This window comes from Canis aureus, chromosome 16 (genome assembly GCF_053574225.1).
Source record: "Canis aureus isolate CA01 chromosome 16, VMU_Caureus_v.1.0, whole genome shotgun sequence".
Lineage (NCBI taxonomy): Eukaryota > Metazoa > Chordata > Mammalia > Carnivora > Canidae > Canis > Canis aureus.
This window is the reverse complement of record NC_135626.1, coordinates 48273383-48290211: the sequence shown is the minus strand read 5'-3', so window position 1 is coordinate 48290211 and position 16829 is coordinate 48273383. Positions and strand designations below refer to the sequence as shown.

The following is a 16829-nucleotide window of genomic DNA, read 5'->3' as shown; positions in this document are numbered from 1 at the left end:
CAGGGGTCAATGCTCCTGCTGTAGGCATGTCCCTCAGGTCTGTCTGCTAACCACCTCCCTTCTGACCAACTGAAGGGACCCTTGTCCTTGGGTGATGGCACACCTCACCCTGTTTGCCTCCAAGCAGAAAACAAAACAACTGCAGTGATGGTGTTTACCTTGGTAAGGCTCAGGTGAGGTCACTTCTACTTCTGTGTATTCCACATCCAACGTCAGAGGCTCTGCTCAAAAGAACCACAGCACCCTACAGTTAGACAAAGTCTTCCTGGGGGGCCTCAGCCTGTATTAGAGATTTCTATTCAAGTGACTGAAGGATTCCCTATTCCGAGGAGGAAGCCATACACAGGCTGAATGCCATTCCAGGTGAGCAGGACACATCAGGCCCGGGAAGGTAGTGATGAGTCCTCCTCCCCCCAGAATGTGGAGGGAACCTCCTGCCCAGACCCTCCATTGTTTCTACAGGGGAAGGATCTGTAAAAGCTCTGTAGACATGGAGAACAGCCAGGATCAGCCGCGGCAGTTAACTCTGGAAGTCTACCCTTTAGCCACAGGCACAGGAAGTTATCTCCAAGACGGAGAGGATCTCAGGAAATGGGGAACAGGTGTCCCCCAGCCTAAAGATGCCCTGAGAGTATAAGCTGTATGCATAGAAAAACAAATTAACGAAAACCCTTGGGCTGCTATGGGGAAATCTGGTAAATGAGTTTGTCTTCAACTCAAAGTAATAGTATTGTTTTATTTTTGAAGTCTTGGAGTCAGGTTTTCTCACCAGCACCAAAAGCAGTGATGTGCGGTCAAGAACATCGGTGTTTAGTTCTTTAGAACTTTAGCTCCCAAGATAGCAGCCCCAAGGGGAAGAGAATTTTGAAAAATAATTTAGTCCAATCCTTCTGAATTTTAAGCCATAAAAAAGAATCTATTGTTCATTGTCTTTAAAAACTAGCAGCAGTGCAGGAGGCCTGGGTGGCTCAGTGGTTGAGCATCTGCCTTTGGCTCAGGTCATGATCCTGGGGTCCTGGGATGGAGTCCCACATCAGGCTCCCTACAGGGAGCCTGCTTCTCCCTCTGCCTATGTCTCTGCCTCTTTCTGTGTGTTTCTCATGAATAAATTTATCTTTAAAAGATATTAGCAGCAATGCTATTTTATTTTTTATAGTGTATGTTTTATTTTTATTAAATACTTAGATATCAAATAATATTTATAAATTATGTATGAAATACACATAATAATAGTAAGTTCCAGCATACCCATCACCTCTTTTAAGAAAAAGAACATTTTTATTACCTCTGAAGTACCCTGTGTGCTTCTCCCCATCCTAGACCCTTAATACTTTCCTTCCAGCTTTACTGAGGTATAATTGACATGCAACCTTGTGTAAGTTTAAGGTGTACAACCTGATGATATACCACAATGCTATTTTAAAAACACCTGCACCTCTACTATCCAAGAGAAAAGAGATCCTCCTACGGTACCCAATAGCCCATTCTAAATCAGCTAGTTCCCTGTTAGGTATAACCCAGCTCTTTCTTACTGGAATTTAGGTTCTTTCTTTCTTTCTTTCTTTCTTTCTTTCTTTCTTTCTTTCTTTCTTTCTTTCTTTCGTTTATTTTAGAAAGAGAGAGCGAGCAAGTTGTGTGTGTGTGGGGAATCTCAAGCAGACTCCATGCTGAGCTTGAAGCCCAACATAGGGCTCGATCTCACAACCCTGAGATCATAATCTGAGCCAAAACGAAGAGTCAGATTCTCAACAGACTGAGCCACCCAGGGGCCCCTAGGTTACTTCCCAGTAAGGACACAAGATAGAATCTTTGGAGCAAGTGACCAGCCACCTCCGTTTTACACAGCAGCCAGGGAGAGTGTCACTGAGAGAGGGAGGAGGGGCAATATCCCCAGATCTTAACCATCTTAGTTCTTTTGTAGGGGGTCTTTTTTTCTGTTAAGGTTTCTAATTTTAAAAAAACTTAATTACCTTTATTTTCATTTATTGGTTTCATTGCATGGTTTCCAACATCTTCATTGTAACCTAGTTGAAAAATAACAATTAGGATGAGGGGCAATGGAAATCCTAGTTTCTTATATAACTTAAGAAACTCAGTGCCACTAACACATGAAGTCAAGCCTAACTTCCTTAGCATAGTGGGCAACCAGCAGTGTAGCTGATTTTGGATTCCCTCCTGGTCCTCCTATGGCCGCATCCAACTCCTGTGTGGTCTCTTTATAAATACCAGTGACTTGCTCACCATCCTGTGGGAGGGACACTTATGCTTATGAATTGTTCAAGATTCAGAATTGTTCACTTTGAGCAAACTCTTTAGAAATTAAGCTTAATTCTAAAGGGATGGGCCGGTAACCAGAAACAATTAGAAAACTAGCAAACTAACAACTCTCCAACTAGAGAGCTAGATGCATGAGAACATGGTTTAGAGAAATTGTGGTATCTCCAGTCTGTCACCTCAGTGGGCAAAAAAAAAAAACACCTTTTTAAACTTTTTTTTAATCAAGTCGTTCTCTATTAAAAATAATTCTATGGATTATAAATAATATAAATAATACTTCTAAAGAATACATGATTTTCCATTATGCATTTAAGTTAATTACTTATTGTGATTACTAAAATATCTTATACAGTGAAATAATCCATGGAGACAACATAAGAATTAGAGTATTTCTTGCATTTTGGAAATTTGGGGGAAAATCCTATTTTAATATAAGTCTATATTAGCATTTAATTTAAAGTGTCTATGTATTTATGTATAATACAAATACTCAAAAGACCCCCCCATGCCACCATATTTCTGAATGTAATTTCTCAAAATGATACATTTGCTCTTTTCTCTTTGTGGTCCATTACTTTTGTTATTACAAATGTCTTACTCACTTTTTAGTAAGGATTGTACCACATAATGTACTTTCTTCAGTTCTTGTTCTATTTGATGGATTTCAGGAATACATTTTCCCCAGTTTGTTTATTTACTTATTTATTATTTGTTTGTTTTATGTTTATTTTTTTAAGTAGGCCCCATGCCCAGTGTGGGACCTGAACTTACCACCCTGAAACTGAGCCACATGCTCTGCTAACTGAACCAGCCAGGCACTGTCTTATTCCCTTTTTAAAGGTTTATGATTTGGTAATATAACAATTACTCAATTCTCAAAACATATTTCTCAAGTACGCCCTGCAAGAGGCATATTTGAACTATTCTAAAGTTCTCATTTTGTGGAACACTTACACAATTAGAAAAGAACATGAGCATTCTATTCCCAGACTTACTGATAAAGAAAACTGGTCTGGGACAGGGTATAGTATGTGATAAAATCACCCACCCCTCTGGGAAGCAGCTGGCACCTCTGCTCAAAGGCTCAAGCAATTTTCTCCTAGACCTAATGGGATTAAGAACTCCTGGAGATTGGCTACCCACTCTACTGAGCTGACTTTCAAACTTGTGCTAAGCCTTATAACCAGGTGTTCTTTGATTGTACCACTTTTTTCTTTTAAATGCCTCCACTAACAGAGAAATATTTAAATTAGTTGTGGCAAAATCTGAATGGAAACCATCTTGTGCTTGTAATAATTCCATCTGAGAAGATGTTTTACCAATGTCTTTGGTTTTTTTTTTTTTTTTGTATTTTTTTTTTTTTTACCAATGTCTTAATTTGATAACTTCTCTCTCTCTCTCTCTAACAAAAGGATAGTAATTATACTTGGACAATGTTTAAAGTTTTGAAAGATAACCCAGGATGGGTATCCACAGCATTGTAATTATTCTCCACCTTTCATTCCCCAGGTGTTTAGGCGGTGGTAAAATTAGGGTAAAATGCTCTGCTTTGCTTATCAGCTCACCCTTCCATGACTGATTGGATTAAGTGCCCCTGCTTGAGGACAGGGCTTCCTTTCCAACTTGAACTCCGTCACCTACAGATTCTAAGAGGGGCAAAGGAAAACGTTTAGCAACTGCAGGAAACCATGACTCTACCGTAATGTCTGTTGACTTCAGTATTGGGGTCTGACAACATCTTCTCATTGGTGGAGTTCAGAAGTGGTACTGCTGGCCTTAAAATGAAATTTCAAAGGGAAAGAAAAAAATGTGACTTTTTTTGGCTCTGACTTCAAACTAAGAAAATAATCAAGGAAAGATTATGAGAAAACCAGGAAAAGATTTCTGAAGTTAGGAAAACTTTTACCCTCTCGTGTGGAAAACTAACATTTGACAAAATATTTCAAAATATTGACAAAAACATTTTGCTGTTAAAATAAGTATCAGGGCCACGGTGCATCTCACTGCTCAGAATTCTTCATCTTGTGCTACTGCTTTTCTTCAGAACAGAGCTATCCTTTCCATACTTTTGGATTTTGGATTTCAAGAACAGTAAAAATATGACAATCTCTCTCTCTTTTTTTTACAATCTCTTTTTTAAAAGCCAGTTCTATTTTGCCAAGTAAGTAAATTTTTAAAATTCCATCTACTACCAGTATAATTTCATAAGGAAAAGGGGATTTCACAAGTAACAGTATAGGAAGGACATGACCTCAGAATAAAGCTATTCTTTCCATGAAGGACAGCTGGCAATCTTCCAAGGAGCCAAATACACACATGTGCATACACACACATCCCTATACCACTTGCACCTAAGACTGTATTTTTCTGAGTTTTCCAAGAAAAACTGAAAAGTTTCTAACAACCAGCATTTCCCTACAGTTTATGCATGTCTACAGAGCAGTCACCTATCTTCCAAGTACACACACTGACCTGGACATCTCCACTGGCGTCTGCTTGGCTTTAAAAGAGAAAGAGAGAATCCAAAGTCAATATAAAATATCCACATCTGTACTAGATAAAAACACTCATCTCAACCATATTTGACTTTCCTGAAGATTGAATATCAATAAAAAGAGAAAAGAAAGTCAAATATATTCCTGTTTTTTAAAAAGAAGAAAAATAATGAACAAAGTAGATCTTCTCTTGGTCTTATACCAAAATATTTCACATCATTTCCTCCAGAAATATAACATTTTGACTGTTTTAACCAGGAGTGATTTTTCTTAGTGGAATGTGATAGAGATAAAGTCAACCATAGAGAAACCAGGTAAGCCAGATAAACGGGCAACTATCTCTTTGATTCAAAATGATTCCAAAAAGTAAAGGCTACACCAGTCCTTATGCTTTTAATTCCAGGCTGGCCTAAGACCATGGCCAGGAGCAGTTTTAGGAATGGGTTGATTCTGGAGCCTGTCTTCCCAGAAGGGTTGCAGCTTTCTTGTTCTAGAAAAAGCATAAGACCCCTCCTCATCCCATCTGTCCCCACCTATCCCAGGAAATAGTACTGGAGCTCCAAAAGAACCTGCCTTACTCTGCAAAAAGTTTTCAGAATTTAGTGGGACTGTGCCTTTTCCCTCAAGTTCAGGCTAGCTAATTCTGATTCCTGAACATCAGTGGGTGATCCTGGCTTCCCTTTCATGTGTGGTTAACCTCAAGCACAGGGTAGAAATCATGGCACAATAGGCAGATCAAGTGAGAGGCCTTCAGTGGATGAGGGGGAGACGGGTCTCCATGGTGCTCATACCCTACTACTGACTGCAGTACTAGGTGTGGCCAAATCCACATAAACAGCTTCTTCTGTCCACATGTAGATACAACCTCCCCCCGCCCCCAGATGCATCTTTTCTGGGTTGTCCAGCTGGAAAGCAATTGCTTGCATTTGTGCCTAACTGAATCCAAGGGGCACTAAAAGCTTTATGCCTACCGAATCCAAAATCTTTGGTTATCAAGATGACACCCCAAGGAGAAAAACAATGGTCGTCAGTTATATCTCCTCAGTTCCCACTGGGACGGAGCACCAACCCTCTGTGAAGCTGAAGCCCCTCATTTCCATGGCCAGTTTCCTGGCCAAGGTAGCCTGCCAGAATGGAACAAAAGAAAACTGTACTTACCCTTGGCTTTCTTCAGAATATAACATCTGGCCCCAAGTATCAAGACACCAATTATCACTCCAATGACAACCACTGCAATGAGTCCTTTTATCCATGCAGCAAGAAAGACTGGAAATGAAGACAAAAAATACATACATACACATACGTTCTTCCTCTACCAGGAAGAATAATATCAGGTTTAGGCAAAAAGTAAGACTAATTTTTATAGTTTTTGTAACTATACAGCATCATACACAAGCATCTACCTCTGAAGGACACTGTTCATAACTGGAACAGAAATATTTTTGGGGGTTTGTTTGTTTGCTACAGAGTCAACTATGGTCTTAAAGGACCATTCACTGAAGTAGGCTCTTTTTTGAGGTCTCTTCAGTCCTTCTCCCTCACTAGGAAACCACCCTCTACCCACTTGTGTGGGCTTGCCTAACTATATCTCTTCTGCACGATCCAATCCCGTTGGCCCCAGGTAGTCCATGGGTGGACATTTGACCCAAAATGGGCCAATTGTTATCTCTCTACCAAGAATTTGGAATTACGACTATGTGAGAAATTTCTAATTTTTTATAGTAACCAATTCCTCTTTTATATTTAATTTGGATGCGTGTCTGTCACTTGCAACAAAAGAGCCTATAGGACACTGGTCTCTTAACCCTCTGTGAAATGAGCTAACGCCACACTAGATCCCACTGTTTGAGACCTTGACTCACCTCTGACTGTCAGTACGTTGCTTTGGGGACTGCTTTTAAGGCGGTTGGCTCTATTGGAGGCTGTGCAGTAATACTGTCCCTCATCCTCCTTGCTAGCCTTTGACTTGTACCAAACGGCGTGGGTTTCATTCGAGGTGATTTGGTAGAGGAGACTGCCCGCTTCTTTGTAAAACCTGTAGGTGATTGGACCAGTCGCCTCGTTCACCGAGCACAGAAGCTCAATGTCCTTCCCAAACTCCACCTCTGCATTCATTAGGATAGAAAGCTTGACCTCATCCACTGGGGCTGAAAGGCAGCGAAAGGGACAGCACTGAGAAGAGGCGGAGGCCAGAGAGAAGGAATGCTACACAGCACTGCTCATGGCCAGCCTCCTGCTGCATGGTGACAGAGATCGGGATTGCGTCTTTTACCCAATTGACCACCACCTTCATCCCACATTCTTTACATCTCCCCTCCTCTCCTTAGACCAGAAGGGCAGCAACAGATGTCTCCTGAGCCTACATTGTTTATATACGTGATGCTAGGGACACCTCCCTTTACTTAGCACCTCAAGTATTACTGACCACTCAGCCTGATGATACAATTAATCTCTGTGCCCTGTTGAGATTGTGTGTGTGTGTGTGTGTGTGTGTGTGTGTGTGAGAGAGAGAGAGAGAGAGAGAGAGAGAGAGAGAGAGAGATTTCCCTCCCTGTGCTTACAAAGATGTAGGCCACTTCCAGATCTCATGAATAAATTTGACCCACTATCTTTAGCTAATCCCGTTTTTTTCTCCTTTTCCTTTATGAATGTTCTACATCAACAGCTCTCAAATCCTCCTTTCCCACCTTCTCTTTACTCCTGACATCTGACCTCCATCTGCTCTGGAAACTGATCTCCATCTCTAGCTTTGAAGAAATTCCAAAGGTCACGTGATCTCCTGACTCTCCCAGCCCTGAGTCCCCAGCAGATTAATTCTAGTCCATGAGAGGTGTCCTTCCAGTCTGCCAATCTGTGGCTTCCCCACAGCTCTCAGCTGCCCCAGGACGTTCCCAAACCAATACAGCTTCCTCTGTGGCTTCTCTGATGCCTCCCAGCCCAGATTCTCTTTCCTCCTCACCTGTCACTCCCTCTTTAGTCACTAGTTTGTTTTCCTTTTGCCCCTTAAATATGGACTTTCTGCAAAATTCAGTCCTCAGCTTTCCATCTCTGTTCTTTTTTTGGTGATTTCACCTACATCATAGCTTCTGCTTGCGCATTTAACATATAAACATACAGCATTTAATGCCAAACTACATAGCTTTAGATTATTCCCCTGAATTCCAGGTCTTGATTTTGACCTGAACATTTCCACCTCAATGCCCTACCGGCTTCTCATTCCCGGCAGATCCAAGCAGTTTCCTCCCATATACTTTTTCCATGGTCAATTACCAAAATTCTGATCCTAAATTGTCTCCCAAGTAGACCTTCCTGTTAGTGTGAGAATGGGCTGGTCAGCAGATTGGCATCTGATTTATTTATTTTTTTAAGATTTATTCATTCATTTTAGAAAGAGAGAGTGTGAGAGCAAGTGGAGGGGCAAAAAAAGAGAGAGAGGGAGAGATCCTAAGCAGACTCCCCTCTGAGCCAGATGCCAGGTTCCATCTCATCACCCTGAGATCATGACCCAAGCTGAAACCAAGAGTTCAGAGGCTCAGCCGACTGAGCCACCCAGGGGCCCCTAGCATCTGACTTATGAATCATCTCCCTGTGAGTGCAGTGGGTGGCCGGACTTCGGAGATGCTGGTCCCACAAAAGGGGGCACCAGGCCAGAGATGAGAAAATGAAGTTCAACCACAAGGGCAGAGCCCTGGGGGGCACAGCCTGAAGCGCAGAGGGGGTGGTGGTAAGCCAGTCTCAATTCCCAGCCCCACTGCCCACCAGCTGTTTGTCTTAAACCTTAGCTGCATCATTATAAAATAAGGTTAATATTTCCCTGGGTCTTACAAGACTATTGTTAAGTATTAATGGGGATAATTTACTAAAACACTTCACACAAGGGTGCACACATGGTCAGGGCTCAGTAAATGTTAGCCACTAAAATTGGGCCCCCAATTCACATGGGCTTTTGCATTAGCTTTTTAAGATACTGTGAGGTCTGAGACCTTCACTTCTCACAGATAGAGTCCCTGGGTTAATCTTCCCCAAGCTCCATTCCCATGATCTCCTTTCCTCTTTCTGGCTCTTATTGCACATATGACAAATTTCCAATTCTGAAGACTGGCACCCTTCACACTTGAAAACTCAGTCACTTTTTTAGTTTGCATCCAATGATTTTCCAGTCCCTTGTTTCCAGCCATCTGATTGGCCCAGTCTTTTGAACTACTCCATGGAGACTTTTTGCTCATGTATTTTTTTTAATTAATTAATTAATTTTTTTTATGATAGTCACAGAGAGAGAGAGAGAGAGAGAGGCAGAGACACAGGCAGAGGGAGAAGCAGGCTCCATGCACCGGGAGCCCGACGTGGGATTTGATCCCGGGTCTCCAGGATCGCGCCCTGGACCAAAGGCAGGCGCCCAACCGCTGCGCCACCCAGGGATCCCTTTGCTCATGTATTTAACTGGTAGGCCATCTGCAGGACTTTCTTGACCCATGGTTGAGACCCAGCTCTTCAGCTTTTCATCCAGCTCTTCCCACTCAAGCTAGATGATATCTCTCATGCCCTGAATTCCTATCACTGTTATCGTAAGGATAGTTCATGTGACAATCATGGGTTCCCTAGTAATATTTTTTTTCTATGCTTATTTGCAGTGTTATTCAAAGGCACTAAAATATTCCTCCATTATTTAATCAGGACATTCCTGTGTTTCTTGTTATATCATCGAAAATGAAGTATATGTTTTCTTTTTTGTATGCCCTATAGCATCAGATACTTTATATATATTGATGTTAATTTGAAAAGATGGCTCCTTTTAGACCACACATTAATTGAAGCAGGAATCTCTATCCTACTTAAGAGATCCACAGTGGCACATATAGATAGTTATTTTTTAAAGTTTTCTTTTTTTAATTTTTATTTATTTATGATAGTCACAGAGAGAGAGAGAGAGAGAGAGAGAGAGAGAGAGGCAGAGACACAGGCAGAGGAAGAAGCAGGCTCCATGCACCGGGAGCCCGACGTGGGATTCGATCTCGGGTCTCCAGGATCGCGCCCCGGGTCAAAGGCAGGCGCTAAACTGCTGCGCCACCCAGGGATCCCTATAGATAGTTATTAAACAAGGAGGAGGAGGAAGAAGGAGAAGCATATTAAGTTTTTTTACAAGATGCAGAATATCTCAGAGATGCAAGCAGTGGCACTCCTGAGGCTTTCTGAGACATGAGGCTCCACAAGACAGAGGCTTAAGGAAAAATATCCACTCCAGCATAATGGTATATTTCCCCTGAGTACGACAGCCCCAGTCCCATGAGACTTGCAGCTCTGATGGCAGCAGGTTCTGCATATGATGGAATCTGCCTCCCCAGGAGTCAATAGTAGAGAAGAACTCTGGTCTACAATTCTCAGGGATGGCTGTTAGTTCATCTACAAAGGAGCAAATGTTAAGGGAGCCCAAAGGCACAACTTTAGAGCTTCTTGAAGTCAAGAAGCTCTTATATTTGCTCTTATATTTTGCTTTTTTGCTCTTATATTTTAACAGTTTCCTCCAAAGGTTCTGCAAAGAAATGTTACTGGCCACACCAATAACCACCAGATATTTCCTGGCCCCATTTACCTGGGCCTTGGTCTCCTTTGCCACATGGCATGTTTATGGACTTTGCGCTAGTACCACCCACTTGTGCACACAATGCCTGGGCAACCCCAGACCTTTGAAAATGTGAAATAAAGCCCCCAAACAATAAGATTTCTTCCTAAGCACAGCAACTTACCTATCACCTTGACACGCAGAACTTCACTGACCATCTCAGAATGGGAATGACAATTATCCACGATACACTGGTATTCTGTGTCTTTTGTTGGGTTGTCTTTGAATACCGCAGGCTCATTTGAGCTCATGTCACGGCTCTCCAAAATGTTACTTGTTTTTAAAAGGTGATAAGATATAGGTGTCGTTCCGTTTATGGATTGGCAACTGACTGCTATAGTCTGTCCTTTTATTACCTCGGAGCTGGAGTCATAAAAAATCCTGGGCTTGGATAGCATTTCTAGAATGACAGAGAGAGAAACAACATGAACAACACAGAAGGTGGGCACAAAGCATCCAGCCCAAGAGGGTCGGTCTCCAAATTCTGCTCTTTGCTTCTCTGGTATTACCATAATTACCTGCCCATCTTATCTACCTTTACAGGACTACTTTAAGATAGGCAGGTAATGTGTGTGTGTATGTGTGGTAAGGAGAGAGAGAAGTGAATGCTATAAATAACAAAGGATGACATAAATTCAAGAAAAACATTACATCCTCCAAGTACATGTTTATTTTCATATATCTCACATACACATGCTCACACATTCATGTGTTGTTGTGTTGAGATAAGATACAGGAAAAGCATAAGAAATGTAATAAGTACCCAAACCGATTCTTTTTTTTTTTTTTAAGATTTTATTTATTTCTTCATGAGAGACACACAGAGAGAGGCAGAGACCTAGGCAGAGGGAGAAGCAGGCTCCCTATGGGGAGCCCGATACGGAACTCGATCCCAGGACCCTGGGATCATGACCTGAGCCAAAGGTAGATGCTCAACTGCAGAGCCACGTAGGTGCCCCACACAAACAGATTCTATCTGAAAATAAATTCTCAGTGTCTTGGCCTCTCTGGATAGTAAATTGCATGCCTCAAGAAGCAAGAATTCTACTAGGTCGTTATTTAGAAGTTTGCTTATTTATAAAGCTTATAAAATGTAATGGCCCACGTTTGTCTCTTGCATTATTTTCTTTGGAATTTCATGACGAGAGAGTTGACAATAGACTATGACCCTGATTGAGCTGAGACTAAAATCTCTGCTGCATAAACCATAGCCATGGGTTAAACTGAAGGACTGAGTAGCAGCAGAGCCTGTGACAGCTTGACCAGAGTTCCACATTCACTTAGATCTCTCTATCTACTCGGACAGTGGTCCAGGGCCAAGCATCCCCAAAGTGACTAGTTAGAGGTGTGGAATGTGGCCCCATCCTGACCTGCATTCTAACCAGATTTTGCATGCATGGTCAGCTCTGGGAAACACAGCTTTCGGTGGTTCCAGTACCTGCATTCTGCTTACCAGAAGTCTTAGCCTTGCTGGTCAGCCAGGATATAGATTAAAAAAACAAAACAAAACAAAACAAAACAAAAAACTGGGAACTGAGATCCTAAAGTTTAGTATTGAATAAGGAGCATTTCCTCCCTGACTTTTTGAGTGGGTACCTGTTCCAGTAGCCAGAATCTTGCCAACCCAGCCACATCAGCAGTATGCAGCCACAATAAAGCCATAAATTTGACTTTTGCCAACATGTTCCTTGTATTGCCTCTTTCCTGTGCTCTGAGCAGGAATTCCCACTTGTTTGGTCTCTTGATTTCACCGTTCCCTCTTTCCCTCAGGTTCTTTCCCTGCCTCAGTCTGATCTGCCTTCAGACTGGAGAGGGTAGCAGCTGGTGGTAAATTGCATTGCTCTCATCCCACCCCAAGACTATCTGAGCCAGGGAGGATGTACTCACCACACACGGTTATCTGGACTGCACTGCTTCTCTTGACCACCTTGCCCATGCTTGCGTTGCAAGTGTATGTCCCACTGTCCGTCGCAGAGGCTATCTTGGTGAAATTTTGAGACTGTGACACAATCGTGTTCTCCTTCTGGATGGTGAAGTTGGCTGGGGGTGCTTCTGGAATGGAGCACCACAGGTTTAGGCTTTCTCCCTGGTCCAGACGGGTGATGGAAGATTCCAGCTTCGGCTTGGAAAACAGCTCTGAAAAACCAGTGAGTGGAAGGGGGTGAGATGTGTTTCCAGGCACCACTCCCACAGCCCCATTATGGAGAGGGGAGAGAGATTATCAGGGAAAGGACTCTTACAGGAAGCTCCCAAGGCCAACTGGGAATGTTCTAGGCAGAGGAATAGCAGGTGCAAGGCCTGGCAGGAAGCACCACCCAAAAGTTCAGGCATCCTGGAACATCATGGGAGGAGAAGAGGCCAGAGGAAGACCCATAGGTCTTGAAGGACCTTGGGAACCACCTAAAGAAGTATGAATTATATCCTAAGGTCAATGGGAGCCATGGAGAGTTTGGGTCAGGGGAATGACATTGGACATGTATGAAGGGGAGATATTTGGGTGGAGAATGGATGGAGTTGAAGGGGCCCAGTCTGGAAGCAGGAGGGATGTAGTGCAGGCTTAAAGCAGAATAAGGTCATGAGGCTGGGGAAAAGTGGCAGCTGGCCACCATCCCTCCAGAACTTTTTGCAGAAGAAGATGAAGATGACACCTGAAGCCTTCTGAAGTTGAGTACTTTGTAAGCTAGAACATTCTGTGCCACTTTAAGGAGTCATGAGTGCCATAATTCAGGTTGGATGCCAACAGCAGTAAAGACAGAAGTTGACTTTTAAGAAGCTTGGCATCTCCTTATTTATTTTTAAAATATTTTATTTATTTATTTGACAGAGAGAGAGAGAGAGCATAATCAGGGTGGAAGGGCAGAGAGAGGGGGAGAAGCAGGCTGCGCAAGGAGCCCGATGTGGGGCTCAATTCCAGGACTCCAAGATCATAACCTGAGCTGAAGGCAGATGTTTAACCAACTGAACCACCTAGGAGCCCCTTGGCATCTCCTTATTTGAATATCCCCTGAAATACACCAAAATTTTACAGTCATGGGATAGGTTTTTATTTTCAGCTGCTGGGAAATTACTAATTAACTACTTAACCACTGTGAAGACTTGGTCCTTTGTATAAGCAAGTACATGCTGGCTTCAGGATAATGGCCTTCGTTGCAGAAGGAGTCAGTAGTTATTGAGAGTATCTGGATATTCAGAAAGAAACAGAGACCCAAAGTTCCTCTTAGGAAAGCATCTTGGTCTAGAGTTTGAGAATGCAGCCAGGAGTCAGGGAATCAAATTCTACCTTTAGTTCTAAATTTTCCCACCATAAAGGTTTGGGGATACAAATCAACATTGTCATTGATGTTTCATAGCTATGGGAGTCGTTTCCATTATAATTGATCCCCAAATAAAACTTTAAGTAAAGTGGTAGCCCAATAATTAATCCATATTTTATCATGACACATTCCACCCTTCCTCCCATATAAGCAATGACTTCTCTATTTTCAGAGCACTGTCAAAAGCTCTAGGTTAGGAGTGGGGAAAAGAAATCCAAGAAATTGACATCCTCACAATCTCATTGGGTGGACACCAAAAAATGTGAAAAAGTGACTTAGCAAGAATCCCAAAGAAGTGACTCTCTGTTTAAAGATATGTAAACAAAAATATGAAAAGTAGAAACCATCCTGCAGAAGTAGGTGCAAGATGGTTTAAAATTAGGAATGAATTGTTAGGGAACAATAGTCCATTTGTAAAGGACATAATGTAACAGACTGACAGAACCATTATGTAGACTAATAAGGATTAGACTTCTATTTGCTCATTGAATGAATATTTATCGAGCTCCTACAATGTGCCAGAGTACGTACTCTGCTACGTAGCAGTGATGTAAGGTGACTTGAGCCCCAGACCTGGTCCTTCAAGAGCTTACAGATGCTAGATCTTTGTGGGACTGCTGACATAAAGATGGGAACAGAGTGTGATGGGAACTGAGGTGTGACCATGGGACTCTCCTGGGGGAGCCTGAAGGGACATCTGGGACTTGGCCTTTAGGGTCAACATTAGTTGGCCAAGGGGAAAGAGTAGGAGGGATGCTGGGAAGGAGATGGGGTCAAAGTGAAGGATTATGACCATGCAGGAGTTTAAGCCCATGAATAGTGATGTCAAATAGGAGACAGATTAGAAGGGCTTCTCCTATAGCTGGTTGAAGAATGAACTAGAACAGAGATGCTCCAGGACACCCCTGCAATAGATCACCTTGGTGTGACGGCCAGTGTTAGGGTGTGAGTTGAGAAGCCAGGATAGAGTTGAGAGACCTGGCAACACCTGGTGACAGATTGGATCTGAAAAGGTGAGCAGTGGTGGGGTGAAGTTGTCTTTTTTATCCAAAGACAAATGACTAATTCAATGATTCTCATCTTCATAAAATTCTTGGGAGCTGCTAAAGTCACTGTATAGAGCCATTGACAGTGAGGCTTGATAACAACAGGGGTGTGGATAACCAGGTGTATAGGTGGGCCTGGAGACATTTCCAAAGGCCTGATAGAACTTGAACATGAGGGTGCTTGCCTGCCAGCCCTGATGTGGCTCAGTTAGCTCCGTGTGGAAAGGGCAGAGCTTGGGATCACAGAGCACTCAGGCTGAAGGGATGGGAAGGGCAGCCTGAAGCACTAACATTTTGCTATCTTGGGCCAGGGAGGCTGATCTACTGAATGACTTGCATACTCCACATAATAAAGACTTCTGGGTGTAGATGATCACCTACAACAGTAGTATCTTGGGCACCAGTGATGCTTTTATGCTCTCCTAAAGTAGCCTGGCCCTGCTGCTCTAAATGATGCTAGAGTCAAGTGGTTCACCACTTGGCTCCTGTTGCTTTCACAGCAGTACGCCCATCCCTTTATTATACTTGTTCATGATATTGCATTTGAATGGTCTATTTATGTCTGTGAATTCTTCAAGGGCAAAATCTGACCTTAAGTAGCTGTCTATCCCCAATAAGTTGCCCAGCATAAGAAAGTACTCAATGTATGTTGAATTGAATACTTTTCTCTAATGAGATACTATGTCTTGTTGGTGAAAAACATCATGTACCATCAAGATAGTTGTCATTATCAATGATAAATTAAATTGCTAGTACACACTATAGACCAGCAGGATCCAACGCATATGCCAATCATCTAGTCAGGAAGTTGGCAGCCTACCTGTGATACTTGGACTGCCCCTGTGATTGTACACACAATGGTTGACACTTAGAAGGCTTTCTGTAAATGAAGGAATGAATGAACACCTTCATTTGGCAACCAAGAAGTGCTGACTCACTCTGCTCTCAGAAACTCTGTCATCCAGTGTTCCTTCATGCATCCAACAAATATGTATTGAAGTCCTACTGTGTGCAAGGCACTATTACAGGTGTTAAGGACATAGCACTGAATAAAACAGGTAATGTCCTTGCCTCTCATCAGCTCGCATTCTAATCCCTGAATATATACAATAAACAGGAAAAGATAAAGTATATTTCTTTGGCGGTAGGTACCATGGAGAGAAGTAAAACCAGGAAAGGGAGGAAAGAGTCCAATTGAACTATTAAGTGCATGGGTTTGGAAGTCGAATGGACCTGAGGATAACTTTTGTTCTACCATCTGGTAATCCTGTAATTTCTGGGTGAGTGACCTAACACCTCAGCCTTAATTTCCACATCCATAAATGCAGAATCATGACACCTATCTCATAGCATTGTTATAAGCATGAAATGAAAATGTATATAATCCAGTCATATAGTGTTCAACAAAAGGGAATTGTTACTATTGTTTTTTCATTTATTAATGCTTTCTCACTCCTGACCCTATCTTAGGACCTATGTCTGGGATCTAGGCTAGTGCTTGGCACATAGGAAAGATAAATGTGGTATAATAATAGACATGTTAACTAACATTCACAGAGTGCTTCTTCCGTATGAGGCTCTTTATTTTTTTTTTAAATCTTTATTTATTTATGATAGTCACACACAGAGAGAGAGAGAGGCAGAGACACAGGCAGAGACACAGGCAGAGGGAGAAGCAGGCTCCATGCACCGGAAGCCCGATGTGGGATTTGATTCTGGGTCTCCAGGATCACGCCCTGGGCCAAAGGCAGGCGCCAAACCGCTGCGCCACCCAGAGATCCCCGTATAAGGCTCTTTATAGCAGAGCCACATCACTTAGTCATTGTAACAGTCCTATAGGTGACTGCTGTCATTATCCCCATCTCATAGATCTGTGCCACAGAGAAGCTCAGTAAGTCACCTAGTAATGAGTGACAGTATTGGGATTTGATGCCAGAACTTGCACACTCAACCACCACATTTAACTGCTTACTGGCTCAGCATTGACTTTTTCACTTGAGCACCACAACCCCATTTGAGTACATCATTCAGACAAGCAGGAACAGAACTATCAGCCCTCACTGGCCATTCTGGATTC

At 42.5% G+C, this 16829-nt stretch overlaps 1 protein-coding gene across 4 annotated transcripts in view; it reads right to left on the bottom strand.

Annotated features, from left to right (window-relative positions):
* Positions 1-16829, bottom strand: part of PECAM1 (platelet and endothelial cell adhesion molecule 1) — a 53341-nt gene that overhangs the window by 20300 nt on the left and 16212 nt on the right. For all 4 annotated transcript variants that reach the window (XM_077853780.1, XM_077853781.1, XM_077853782.1 and 1 more), the window contains exons 6-13: positions 12280-12528; positions 10517-10792; positions 6635-6919; positions 5931-6038; positions 4750-4777; positions 3976-4052; positions 1971-2024; positions 159-221 (exon numbers count right to left, since the gene is read on the bottom strand). In XM_077853780.1, coding sequence (XP_077709906.1) covers positions 159-221; positions 1971-2024; positions 3976-4052; positions 4750-4777; positions 5931-6038; positions 6635-6919; positions 10517-10792; positions 12280-12528 — 1140 coding nt within the window. The remainder of the gene's footprint in view (positions 1-158; positions 222-1970; positions 2025-3975; positions 4053-4749; positions 4778-5930; positions 6039-6634; positions 6920-10516; positions 10793-12279; positions 12529-16829) is intronic.